This window comes from Somniosus microcephalus, chromosome 11 (genome assembly GCF_052327205.1).
Source record: "Somniosus microcephalus isolate GS21.2 chromosome 11, FLI_Smic_1.0, whole genome shotgun sequence".
NCBI lineage: Eukaryota > Metazoa > Chordata > Chondrichthyes > Squaliformes > Somniosidae > Somniosus > Somniosus microcephalus.
In genome coordinates, this window is record NC_140997.1 from 233,405,616 (window position 1) to 233,419,035 (window position 13,420).

Consider the following 13,420-nt stretch of genomic DNA (forward strand, 5'->3'; position numbering starts at 1 on the left):
TTTTAACTCCCCTCACCTCATCCTGATGGAAACTGGGCTGGGGCGGGGGTGTGGGGTAGAGTTCAAATGGGGGCAGCGACATTACCCCTTTCGCTCTCGGGTCCGATCTTAACCCGCTCTTTTCAGCAGGCTGAATGGGATTGTTTTAAATATGCCGAGTGGGTCCCGATGGTGTCACGGGGGTCTGGTTGCAATTTTAAACTGAGGCCTGAGCGAGGAGAGCAGTGACGGGTTCAACACCACCCCCACTACTGCCTGCCACCACCCCCCCCTCCCTCCAGGAGCGGGGTTCGATGGTCAGGAGAGGCCCAGGCAGGTTAGTCTTTACATTTTATTTTAGATTTCCCCCTCGCCAGTGACCTGATGGCCGGGGATCTTTCCCGCGGGACCCCGTTTGCAGCCTCCTGCCACTTGAATTCCCGCTCCAGCTGGGGCGGGAGTCCGAAGAAATTTAAAGGTGGCCGGGCCTTGACCTCTCCAATGTCTCCAAATTTGGCGCCCGCATTGGCGTTCGTGCGCAATATTCCTGCCCCACCCTTGCACCACCCCATTTTGCCGTATGTTATATCGGTAGAGCAAGTCCAGCAAACCCACCCTGACCCGGAGTGCTGATTGCACCGGGTATGACACCTGTGATAAATTTAGGAACATAGGAACAAGGGGACATTCAGCCCCTCGAGCCTGTTCCCTCATTCAATCAGATCAGGGCTGATCTGTATCTTAACTCCATTTACCCGCCTTGGTTCCGTATCCCTTAATACCCTTCCTTACCCAACAAAAATCTATCAATCGCAGTTTTGAAATTTCCAATTGACCCCCAGCCTCAACAGCTTTTCGGGGGGAGAGTTCCAGATTCCCACCCCCCTTTGTGTGAAGAAGTGCTTCCTGACATCACCCCTGAACGGCCTGGCTCTAATTTTAAGGTTCTGCCCCCTTGTTCTGGACTCCCCCCCCACCAGAGGAAATAGTTTCTCTCTCTCGACCCCATCAACTCAATTAGATCACCCTTAATCTCCAGGGAATACAAGCCCAGTCTGTCCTCGTAATTTAACCCTTTAAGGAATGTCAATGGCAATCTTTCCATCCTCAGAGGCCTGGAGACTGATACCCGAGTGGTCAGGGTGGCCGGCTGGCCCAGAATTGAGGATTAATCCCCCGGACACTCTGAGCAAAGCCGGGAGAAAAATCACAGAGGCCTATCCTTTTTTTGTTCTGACCGGACTGGTAACAGCGTGCCCAGCTTGTATTGCGGCCGTGGCACGTGGATAGAGCGGGGTTTTGGATCACCGAGGATTGTGGGTACCGCAGTCGCCATTACTGACCGATTGCGGCGTGGGTCGACACTATTGATGGGTGACCGATGGCCTGGGCGGGGGGGGGTGGCGGTTGGAGCGGCGCGGTCATGTGATGAACCCTCTTGGAATACGGTCCAACAGGAGATGCCAACCCTTGCCAGTAATGTCTTGGCGAGCGTGAGATCTCCACTGCGCAACAGGCGAGGCTGTGTCAAGCTCTGATGGTTTACAGTGAGTCAGAGGGGAAGAAGCATTGTTATTGCAGGATGATTAGGAGTTATGATCAGAACAGTCTTGGGCCTGTGGCCATGGTGTAAGCACATAATAGGCCAATAGGCCAAGACTCAAAGCTCTTGGCTTCAAGGTAATAACAGAGCCTCCAGCTTATTCTCTCTGGGTTTAAGGAACGCCTATTGCTATAGAGATTTTCCAGCCCTTTTCTGAAGCCTCTCAATTCATTGGGTGTCCTTCACACCATCCTGACTTGAAAATATATGGGCCGTTCCTTGTCGCCAGTGTAAAATGCTGGAACTCCCTCCCTAACAGCACTGTGGGAGCACCTTCACCGCACGGACTGCAGCGGTTCAAGGTGGCGGCTCACCATCACCTTCTTGAGGGCAATTAGGGATGGGTAATAAATGCCAGCCTTGCCAGCGACGCCCACATCCCATGAATAAATGAGAAAAAAGAGGGGGAAGCTAGTGGGGCACTGGTTAGCCTCAGCGACATTAGGCTAGGAAGACGAAAAAGAAAGTGTGTGGGTTCCCTCTCCTGATCACGCTGAATGTGATGAGCCGCTCCGTGTGATGCCCTCTGTAGGCGAACAGCCTGTCGCCGCCTACTTCCTTGCGTGGCTGAGGTAGCGCGGGGCACCTAGCGCCCCAGTGAGAGTCAGCACTCGCGGGAGGGGAGGGGAGGGGAGAAGCAAGACACTAGTTTCTCGAATAATTAATGCTATTCAAATAATCTCAAACACACCTTTTAACAAATCGCTGAAAATGATTTTATTATTTAAATAACTCCCGCCCATATTGTAAGCCCGATAGACAGTGAAAGTCGCAGTACGTTTCACAGTCAAAAGCATCATTTGGAAAATTATCGTAAAACATACAAACAGCTCAGGATATCAAAATCACTCGCTCCTAGCTTTCATTTTCATGTGTGAAAATCCTTTTTTTTTTAAAGTTTTAAAAGGTTAAAAATATATAAATCAATCGCCTCGTTCCTTGCCCTCACCCCACCCCACCCCTCGTTTTAAAAATCTAAACACGCACACCGCTCCTATCGACCCATGGAACCGCTTGCCAAACTATTTCCACACGAGCAGCTTTGGTTCCCTGGGTGTCATTTCCACAGTCTACCCGCTGGCCACAAGATCCCACAGACGCCTCTCACGATAACGTCTCGCCACGTATCGAGATACCTCCAGCCCCAATCGCAGCAAGTGCCGTTTGATGTACTTTTACAAAAAAAAATGCATAGATGCTAATTAAAAGTAGACAGTTTGACAACATACTGCGCGCACAGTACTTTACGGTGAAAGCCACCTACTCGCACGGTCTGTATGAAGAACACGCGGCCGCGATGCCCATTTTAGACCGTGTACCATTCGCAGTGGACAGGCTGTGGCCCTGACTCGCTGCGCCTTTCAGCAGCTCGCGGTTAATTCACCGCACCGTGAGGCGAGGTACTGGACGCAGCCCCAACCTGCTCGGCACAGAGAGCTCGATCGCACATTCCACGGAGGGAGCTGCAGGATACGGTCAGTCGCGCCTCTGCGAAGAGGAGGAGGAGACGGGCTTTTTCGGGACCAGGAGCCTTTTACTGCCCCTCAACTCTCCTTATTAAAAAAAAAACTGTTGGTCAGACAGGTTTTCGCCCGCCCCGTCCTGTAGAAGCACCTGGCCTCCACTTGGCAACTGCCCATCATACTCTCGACTGATCATTAAGACCTTACCACCTGGGGAACAGAGGTACAAAACCTCGTCCCATCAGTGCAAGGTGCAGCATTCCCGGGAATGCTCTCTGAAAACGCCATTAATTAGGATAATACCAATAATAACAACACTGCTCTGTGGGTTAACATTTACAAGGAAGTCGTCCCTTCTGTAGGCCCAAGAATATTGCACGTCAAGATTACTACAGCAACCCCTTTTCAGTTGGGGCAAACATTCGGACACTGCCTCCCGAGCAATAGTAATTCAAACCAGCAGTCAAACTTCATAGCATCTTACAGCACTGAGGGAGGCCATTCGGCCCACCCTGCCTGTGCCGGCTCTTTGAAAGAGCTCTCCAATTAGTCCCACTCCCCCCCTGCTCTTTCCCCAGAGCCCCGCAAATTCTCTCCCCTTCAACTTTGGGCTCATCCAATCAATTTTATTCTAGATAGGTTAGAATATCTATACTCCGCCACCTCCCCAGCCATCTTTGGATTCTGCTCAAGTAGATGAAGAGTTGAGTTGGTGCCACGTTGGCCCCAGATTGGATGGCCAGTCATCAACTGGGGAGCTGAACCCCAGTCCCACCGCTGCCAGAGAGACTGCCGTCCCATCCTGTGGATCTGCACTTTGATTGTTTTTAGGCCTACTTATACCCAAGCTCACTTGCCCTCAACTAAAAAGCTAATACTAATCTTTGAAACACTTTGCAAGATTGGTACCGAAATTGCAAGATCCACGAGAGAGAGTTAATGCAAAAACAAGGTTCAAAATATTGGCACGATAGTTTGATAATTGTTTTTAAAATAAAACACACAAATCCGATATCCTGCCAGACTTTTCATAATTCACAGTAAGGGTTTCTGCTGAAAAAGCAGCTGATTATTTTTATATATATGTAAAAACACAAATAATTACTTAAACCAAAAACACATGTACCATCAACATTCAATATTCTCGGTTAATACAATTAACACGTAGATCAGGCAGACAGCGAGCGTGCAGCTAGACAGATATTAAAATGGTCAGAGATACAGAAAATGGTCAGGAATATTGCATCTTGTTTCGTTTCAGTGACACTTTGAAACTTCGCCCTCAATTCTCGCCGAGGGGCCACGGACATCCTGCACAGGCAACGCGACGCTTTTCAGGAACCGCAGCCTCTCGCAATCAGAACTGAAAGAGGCGACCGCCATCTTGACTGCGACAGCCTTGCATGTTCGGAATGTTAAATGACCACCCTTTGGTTACAACTAGCCCGGGCACCCAAAGTTGATGAAATCGCCCAACACTGCAAGTACTTTAAGCTTCTAGAAAGGGAGACCTCATTGGTAGGGTCGGGGGAAATGGGATAAAGAGGCAGCTTTGCTCTTATTGGCCGAAACAGTCAATATCTTTAAACTATCAATAGATACGATTGGGTATTGGAGCCATTTTATTTTTCCCGTCTTCCCGACGGTGCCGACTACTCTCAAATTATGTATTCGGGGGGGGGGGGGGTGCACTGTCTGCCCCCCAGTGCCTGGCCCGAGCAGCCTTTCTTCACGTGCGAGTCTAGAGTGTGTGCTGGCGGGCTATTCGACTGTGGAAAGCATCACAGCCAAGCTCAATTCCGTCCTCGGCCCAAGTCCGCACGCACACATGCTTTCCTGAAATGGTTGCAGCGTTACAATCAGACCTGGGGAGGCAGGGGTGTGGCGGGGGGGCCCTTTGGCTGTGATACCGCCCCCTCCCCACCCCCCCGTTCCCTAGCTTGGGGCTAGTCGGAGGCCAACTGCAGCCGCTCGAGCGATGATGGCCAAGATCAGATAGCTGCACAGAGTCCAGGGAGGGAGCCTGGCTCCTTCCAGGCCTACGTGCGTCAGGACTATGGCAGAGAGTTGCATTTGCCCAGAGTTTGCGGGGGAAGGAAACGGACATATAAAGAGCCCCGATAAAAACTAAATATTTAATCTAGCCCAGTGTTGTCCGATAGAAACCGCTGAGGAGCCACAGGGGAGGCTACAGGCGACACCGTTTTAAACTCACGCACTAATTTTAGTAGAAAAGGTCTCGCACACGATACAGGTAGACGTACTTCACACCTGGATATTTAACACATCTCCCCCCATTCAGTGACCCGGGGAGTAAAGCAGCCACAACGATCAAACCACACTCTCACTCTCTGCTTCTCCTCGCACTGTTTTACCAACAAACACACAAAAAGGTTAAAGTTCACACGCCATGCAACTATGAGAATTGAGGTCACATGACCAGCGACGGTGCCCGTCACCAATTATTTTATTTACTAATCAGGAATGCAATGTGCCACACCTGGATTCCCAATTAGCCACATGTGGCTGGTGTGCTGGACAACACCGGTCTAAATAAAGGGGCCCAACAATACATCTTACATCAAACGCAAGATAGAAGTTGGCCAACAGGCTGCCCCGGCGCTCTCTCCAAAATTCAAAAGCCATTTCTATGATGCACGGAGTCTCATCCCAGGCCCCAACGACCAGAGCCGGCCCAATCTTAGCTCCTCGTTAAGCACCATTATGGAAAGTAGGCCCTGAACTAAAATCATTTCAAATAGTACAAATCCTTCATTATTCGCAACACAACATCGTAAATCGGAATTCAATTGATACAAAAAAAGTTATGTTAAAACTTTGGGTGTGTCTTAAATTGAGAATATTCATTACTTAGAACCCCCTCTATCTCTCTCTCTCTCGTGTTTTAGATAATGTTTCAGTGGGTTACACAACAACTTGCATTTATATAGCACCTTTAACATAGCAAAACGTCCCAAGGTGCTTCACAGGAGCGTAAATCAGACAAAATTTGACAGCGAGCCACACAAGGAGATATTAGGACAGGTGACCAAAAGCTGGGTCAAAGAGGTCGGTTTTAAGGAGGGTCTTAAAGGAGGAAAGAGAGGTAGAGAGGTTTAGGGAGGGAATTCCAGATATTGGGGCCCAGGCAGCTGAAGGCACGGCCACCAATGCTGGAGCGATTAAAATCGGGGATGCGCAGGAAGCCAGAAATGGAGAAGCGCAGAGAGGGTGTGGGGGGTTACAGAGAGAGGGAGGGGCGAGACCATGGAGGGGATTTGAAAACAAGGATGAGAATTTTAAAAATCGAGGTGTTGCTTAATTGGGAACTAATGTAGGTCAGTGAGCACAGGGGGTGATGGGTGAACGGGACTGGGTGTGAGTTAGGACACGGGGCAGTGAGCACAGGGGGTGATGGGTGAACGGGACTGGGTGCGAGTTAGGACACGGGGCAGTGAGCACAGGGGGTGATGGGTGAACGGGACTGGGTGCGAGTTAGGACACGGGGCAGTGAGCACAGGGGGTGATGGGTGAACGGGACTGGGTGTGAGTTAGGTCACGGGGCAGTGAGCACAGGGGGTGATGGGTGAACGGGACTGGGTGTGAGTTAGGACACGGGGCAGTGAGCACAGTGGGTGATGGGTGAATGGGACTGGGTGTGAGTTAGGACACGGGGCAGTGAGCACAGGGGGTGATGGGTGAACGGGACTGGGTGTGAGTTAGGACACGGGGCAGTGAGCACAGGGGGCGATGGGTGAACGGGACTGGGTGCGAGTTAGGACACGGGGCAGTGAGCACAGGGGGTGATGGGTGAACGGGACTGGGTGTGAGTTAGGACACGGGGCAGTGAGCACAGGGGGCGATGGGTGAACGGGACTGGGTGTGAGTTAGGACACGGGGCAGTGAGCACAGGGGGTGATGGGTGAACGGGACTGGGTGTGAGTTAGGACACGAGGCAGTGAGCACAGGGGGTGATGGGTGAACGGGACTGGGTGTGAGTTAGGACACGGGGCAGTGAGCACAGGGGGTGATGGGTGAACAAGACTGGGTGTGAGTTAGGACACGGGGCAGTGAGCACAGGGGGTGATGGGTGAACGGGACTGGGTGAGAGTTAGGACACGGGGCAGTGAGCACAGGGGGTGATGGGTGAACTGGACTGGGTGAGAGTTAGGACACGGGGCAGTGAGCACAGGGAGTAATGGGTGAACGGGACTGGGTGTGAGTTAGGACACGGGGGAAGCAGAGTTTTGGATGAGTTGAGGTTTACGGAGGGTGGAAGGTGGGAGGTCGGTCAGGAGTGTGTTGGAATAGTCGAGTCTGGAGCTGACAAAGGCATGGAGGAGGGTTTCAGCAGCAGATGAGCTGAGGCAGGGGCGGAGACGGCAACGCAAAGCCTCTGGCAAACACAGCATCTTTCAATCGTCACGGAGCTCTAGCTTCTGGTCACCGGCTCACAACAGAGGAACAGGCTTCCCATCTAATACTTAGACAAAGGGATAAGGTGCTCGCTCAAGTTTCCCCAACACAAGCCATAACATGGCAAGAATTGACTTTCGGGAAACATTCAGTTAACAAGTGCTCCCACAAACACACATGGCGGTCATAGGGAGAAGGGCTGGAGAGTCAAACCCAACATTTCAAGTTTTAAGTTCACCAGACAGCTTCATTGATTTAGATTTTAGTTGATCTGGGGATGTGGGTGTCGCTGGCCAGGCCGGTGTTTATTGCCCGTCCCGAGCTGCCCTGAGAAGGTGGTGGTGGGCCGCCTTGAACCGCTGGGAGCGGGTTTGGAGCTGGGAGTGTCTCGCTGGGACCAATTCAGAGGGCCAGAGTGAACAGTCAACCACCCTGCTGTGGGACTGGAGTCACCTGTAGGCCCAGACTGGGTGGGGACGGCAGGTTTCCTTCCAGAGAGGGACATCAGTGAACCAGCTGGGATTTTTAACGACAATTCGACAGATTCAGGGTCACTTTTTAAAACAAATTCTCAAACTGCGGCGGTGCGGATTTGGACTCACGTTCTTGGGATTGCTCATCCAGGCCCCACAGCGAAAGATGTGAAAGGCTATAGTTTTTTTTAAAAAGTACATTATTTATATAGGAATATATTAAAGAGTGTTAATCTGTAATTGCTTTAAAAATACTGTACTAGGGATTGGATTTTTTTTTTTTTTTTTTTTTAACGTGCAGTTTAATCTCCCGAAACCCATCCTTTGGCGCACAATAAGCTTCTAAAAGATCTCTTTTGCAATTAAAAATTAGTTCCCGCTCCCCCACCCTCTCTTTCCCCACAGCCCTGCAAATTTCTCCTGGGCATTCGTCAGTTTACTCAGCGAACAACTGTACCTTCAGAGCTCAGGATGGTCGTAGGTTACGTCCCTCGTAAGTGGACCCTGACCAAGGTAAAGTTCCTGAGCGACTGCTGCTGGGGGGGATTGGGGGGGTGGGGGAAAACCGGATTGGTCTGGAATGTGAAGACTCCTTTGTTCGAATTGCCTGCCACTCAGCACTGCCGGGTGAAGCCCAAATCAGAGAGCAGTCGGTCGCTGGTGGAGCCAGGGCCTAGCGAGATAAAAAAGAAATTGCCAGATAAAACTCTGCAAATGTTGACTGGTGCTCGCGTGCGCCAGCCCCAAGGTCGCTTCTAAAAGATTCAGCCCTCCTCATACACCCAGCAGTTTACAAACTTTTACTGAGAACTTCAACAGCAAAGTATAAACTGTGAATGAAAAATCCACACAGACGCACTCACATGAAAATACAAATTGATCCAAGTCATTCATTTATACTTCAGCACACAGTGACTGCACTCCACCCCCCTGGTCTACAGTAGACAGTGACTGCACTCCCCCGGTCTAGACAGTGATTGCACTCCCCCCCACCCAGTCTAGACAGTGACTGCACTCCCCCCCCCGGTCTAGACAGTGACTGCACTTCCCCCTCCCCCAGTCTAGACAGTGATTGCACCCCCCCCCCCCCCCCAGTCTACAGTAGACAGTGACTGCACTCCCTCCCCACCCCCCCGGTCTAGACAGTGACTGCACTCCCCCCCGGTCTAGACAGTGACTGCACTCTTTCCCCCCCCCCCCCCCCCCGGTCTAGACAGTGACTGCACTCTTTCCCCCCCCCCCCCCCCGGTCTAGACAGTGACTGCACTTCCCCCTCCCCCAGTCTAGACAGTGACTGCACTCCCCCCTCCCCCAGTCTACAGTAGACAGTGACTGCACTCCCCCCCCACCGGTCTAGACAGTGACTGCACTCCCCCGGTCTAGACAGTGGCTGCACTCCCCCCTCCCCCGGTCTAGACAGTGACTGCACTTCCCCCTCCCCCAGTCTAGACAGTGATTGCACTCCCCCCCTCCCCCGGTCTACAGTAGTCTCTTTGCTCTGCACCAGCCCTCTGCTGCTGTGTCATTAGTGCCTTGGGTCCCTGCCGCTAGCAGCACATACATAGCCCACCACCACCATTTGCAAGAGCTTCCGACAAGTAGGATACTTGTGGAATTGGAAATCAAGTGGCTCTCTAACACACTCACAGTCTCCCCTCCCTCCCCTTCTTTCCCTTAAATGAATTATTTCGCCGGGATACAGTCGGTTGGCACCGGGGACCCCACCTGTTATCTCGCTGAAGTGGCTCCAGGTGGTGCTGATGGGCTATTCAGCCACGGGGAGGGGGACAGGGAAATGTTCACCAGGCTGTGTCCTTTCCTCAGCGGACAGACAGAGGCGCAGGTGCTCCCGACAGCGATCAGGAGCAGATACGCTGGACCAGAACCAGCCCCCGGCACAGAATCCAAGTGCAAAAACCAACCCCCCACTGAGCCAGAGGGAAACCAGTGAGCGGACCGAAGCCCGAGCCTTCCAGCTCAGCCACACCAATCCACAACAGCTCCCTTTTCAAAACGTCTTAAAACGACCAGCCGCGGGGAACCCCGATGTAAAGATGTCTAGGGAGGGTGGGTTTAAAGAGGGAACATGTCTAAAGCAGCACAGGCAGCATCTTAAGACCAACACTGATCGACTGAACAATAGCAAAATACTGCGGATGCTGGGAATCTGAAACAACACCACAAAATGCTGGAAACACTCAGCAGGTCAGGCAGCATCCGTGGAGAGAGAAACAGAGTTAACGCTTCAGGTCGATCATCAGAACTGGAAAAAGTTGGAAAAACTTTTTAAGACTTGCTTAAAAAATCTGATACTGCTCCAACTTTTTCCAGTTCTGACAAAGGGTCACCGAGCTGAAACGTTAACTCGGTTTTTCTCTCTCTACAGATGCTGCCTGACCTGCTGAGAGTTCTTCCAGCATTTTTCCTGTTCTTGTTACTGATCAACTGAAGGGGTAAGGGGTAAGCCATTTAGGACAGAGATGAGGAGGAATTTCTTCACCCAGAGAGTGGTGAACCTGTGGAATTCTCTACCACACAAGGCAGTTGAGGCCAATTCATTAAATATATTCAAGAAGGAGTTGGATATATTTCTTAAGGCTAAAGGGATCAAGGGGTATGGGGAGAAAGCAGGGACCGGGTACTGAATTTGGATGATCAGCCATGATCTCATTGAATGGCGGAGCAGGCTCGAGGGGCCGAATGGCCTACTCCTGCTCCTATCTTCTATGTTTCTATGAAGCTTGGTTCCAAATCCTTATAGCAGCTGCACTTTGAAGTTAGCAAAGAGAGGGGGGGGGGGGGGGGGGAGAAAAAGAACTAAAAACTAAAAGGAAATCACAAAGAAAGGACTGAAACGGGTTGAGTGGTGGCTCAGGCCTTTGGGCAGCAGTTAAGTCACATCTTATATTGCACAAAAAGGTGAAGCAGGCGTGGGCAGCCGAGGGGAATGTTTGCAGAAGAGCAAACCCAGCTCCAAAAAAAAGGTTTCGTCTTTGCAGATCCATCAACAAATCCAGTTCTGACGAAGGGACCGGGACCAGAGACGTTGACTCTGTTTCTCTCTCCACGGATGCTGCTGAGTGAGTGTTTCCAGCATTGTCTGTTGTTATAACAAATGACAGATCCTCGCCTGAAGCACCAAGGAACAGGGAGAGGGGAACCAGAACAGGCAGATTGTGTAAGAAGTTCATCATCATATAAAAAACAGAGTCTGTCTGAAGGCGATGTCCACTGTGCAGAGAGGCTGTGGCCAGGCTTGTGTCCGGTGCTCTGTCCATGGTTGAGGCTGTGGCCGGTGCTCTGTCCATGGTTGAGGTGGTGGCCGGTGCTCTGTCCATGGTTGAGGCTGTGGCCAGGCTTGTGTCCAGTGCTCTGTCCAAGTTCCAGGCCGGGCTGGGCAGTGTCCAGCGGCGTCCGGGCCGGGGAGTGTCCATGGTCCAGGCCGGGCCGTGTCGAGTGGTGTCCGGCCCGGGCAGTGTCTGGTGCTCTGTCCAGCGGTGTCCGGCCCGGGCAGTGTCCGGCGCTCTGTCCAGCGGTGTCTGGCCCAGGCAGTGTCCAGTGCTCTGTCCAGCGGTGTCCGGCCCGGGCAGTGTCTGGTGCTCTGTCCAGCGGTGTCCGGCCCGGGCAGTGTCCGGCGCTCTGTCCAGCGGTGTCCGGCCCGGGCAGTGTGCGGTGCTCTGTCCAGCGGTGTCCGGCCCAGGCAGTGTCCAGTGCTCTGTCCAGCGGTGTCTGGCCCGGGCAGTGTGCGGCTCTCTGTCCAGCGGTGTCCGGCCCGGGCAGTGTCCGGTGCTCTGTCCAGCGGTGTCCGGCCCGGGGCCCACGCCTAGCTCGGGTGGTTGATGGGCCTGATTTTGATGACGGGCGACAGGTTGAGGCGCAAGATGCGCTGGGCCTTGCGCCGCACCTCCTCCTCCGAGGACGAGTCGTCCACTTTGATGACTTTGGAGCGCAGCAGCTGCAGCCGGGCATTGCTGCCGCCCGCCTCCCTCCGCCTCCTCCTCCGGCCGCCGCCTCCCGGCTCCTGGCTGTCGGCCCGCTGGCACAGGCGGCTCCGCTCGGGGTAGCGCGGCCCCCGGGGCCGGGCCTCCAGCATAGCCCGCCGGCCCAGCCTGACTGCCGGGGCCGGGGGCCGCAACCAGCCGCGGGCTTTGGGTGCCGGCTTGGGGTGTTCGGGGCCGGGGCGGGCCGGGCTGGAGGCCGAGGCCCCGGGCTCGGCGCTGGAGGCGGCGGCCGGCGGCGGCACCCTGCAGGTACACGAGGTGTAGCCGTAGACGTCGCGGCTCCGCAGCACGGTGGGCAGGCAGCCCTCGTCCCGCAGGCCCTGCACCAGGCTCAGCAGCTGCCGCCGCGACTGGCCCGGGTCGGCGCTCCGCGGGCTGAAGACGCTCAGCGCCGCCTCCAGGGCCGGCGGGCCCACCAGGCCCAGCCGCGACCAGCGCTGCACGGCCGGGCCCTCGGGCGGGGGAGGAGGCGGCGGCTGGGGCCCGGCCATCGACATCACTCCTCGCTAGGGGTACTCGCTCAATCCGCCCCCATCATCCTCATCGCTCGGCCGGCCGCTCCAAACTCCAGCCCCAGGCTTCGGGCCTGCAGATCCGGTTTCTCTCTCTCGCTCCCCCCCCTCGGTGACCTCACTTCCGGCCGGCGGAGCTGCAGCCCCGGGGTCACCGGGCCGCCCTGACCCCTGACCCCGCCCTCCTCACAGGGCCTTGCCAGCAAAAAAAAAATTTCCCCTCAGATTTTTTTGGGGGGGGGGGGGAAGCCGCACCCCCGACCCCTGAGGCAAGAGGTCGTGTGGAGTTCAAGCACTGGAGGTCAGAGGAACATCCCCCCCCAATCCATCACTGATCCTCAAACCCTTTAATAATAATCAACTTTATTGTCATTGTTAATGCACAAGTGCAGTACAACGAAATGTAGTCTTGCGGCTCCCTTATCTCCATTTTCCAATCAAGGTCAGTGCGTGTATTGTGCTAAAAGTTATTACGACACCAGCTTGCATTTATATATCGCCTTTAACGTCCCGAGGAGCTTCACAGCAGCGATTATCAAACAAAATTTGACACCGAGCCACACTAGGAGATATTAGGACAGGTGACCTTCTTCTCTTCTTAGGCAGTCCCTCGGAGCCGAGGATGACTTGCTTCCACATTAAAAATGAGTTTGCAGGTGACTGATGAGTCCAATGCGGGACCTACAGTCTCTGTCACAGGTGGGGCAGACGGTGGTTGAAGGGGCGGGTGGCTGGGGTGCTTGGGTTGACGTGCGTTCCTTCCGCTGCCTGCGCTTGGCTTCCGCTTGCTCCCGGCGAAGAGACTCGAGGTGTTCGGCGCCTTCCCGGATGCTTCTCCTCCACTTTGTGCGGTCTTGGGCCAGGGATTCCCAGGTGTCGGTGGGGATGTTGCACTTTTTCAAGGAGGCTTTGAGGGTGTCCTTGAAGCGTTTCCTCTGCCCACCTGGGGCTCTCTTGCCGTGCCAGAGCTCCG

General features: G+C 53.7%; 1 protein-coding gene across 1 annotated transcript; it reads right to left on the reverse strand.

Annotated features, from left to right (window-relative positions):
- Window positions 1-9,283: 9,283 nt before the first annotated feature.
- On the reverse strand, window positions 9,284-12,567 carry LOC147111343 (uncharacterized). Its single transcript, XM_086002132.1, has one exon. The coding sequence runs from the start codon at window positions 12,430-12,432 to the stop codon at window positions 11,758-11,760; it is 675 nt and encodes a 224-aa protein (XP_085858258.1). The 5' UTR covers window positions 12,433-12,567; the 3' UTR covers window positions 9,284-11,757.
- Window positions 12,568-13,420: the final 853 nt, after the last annotated feature.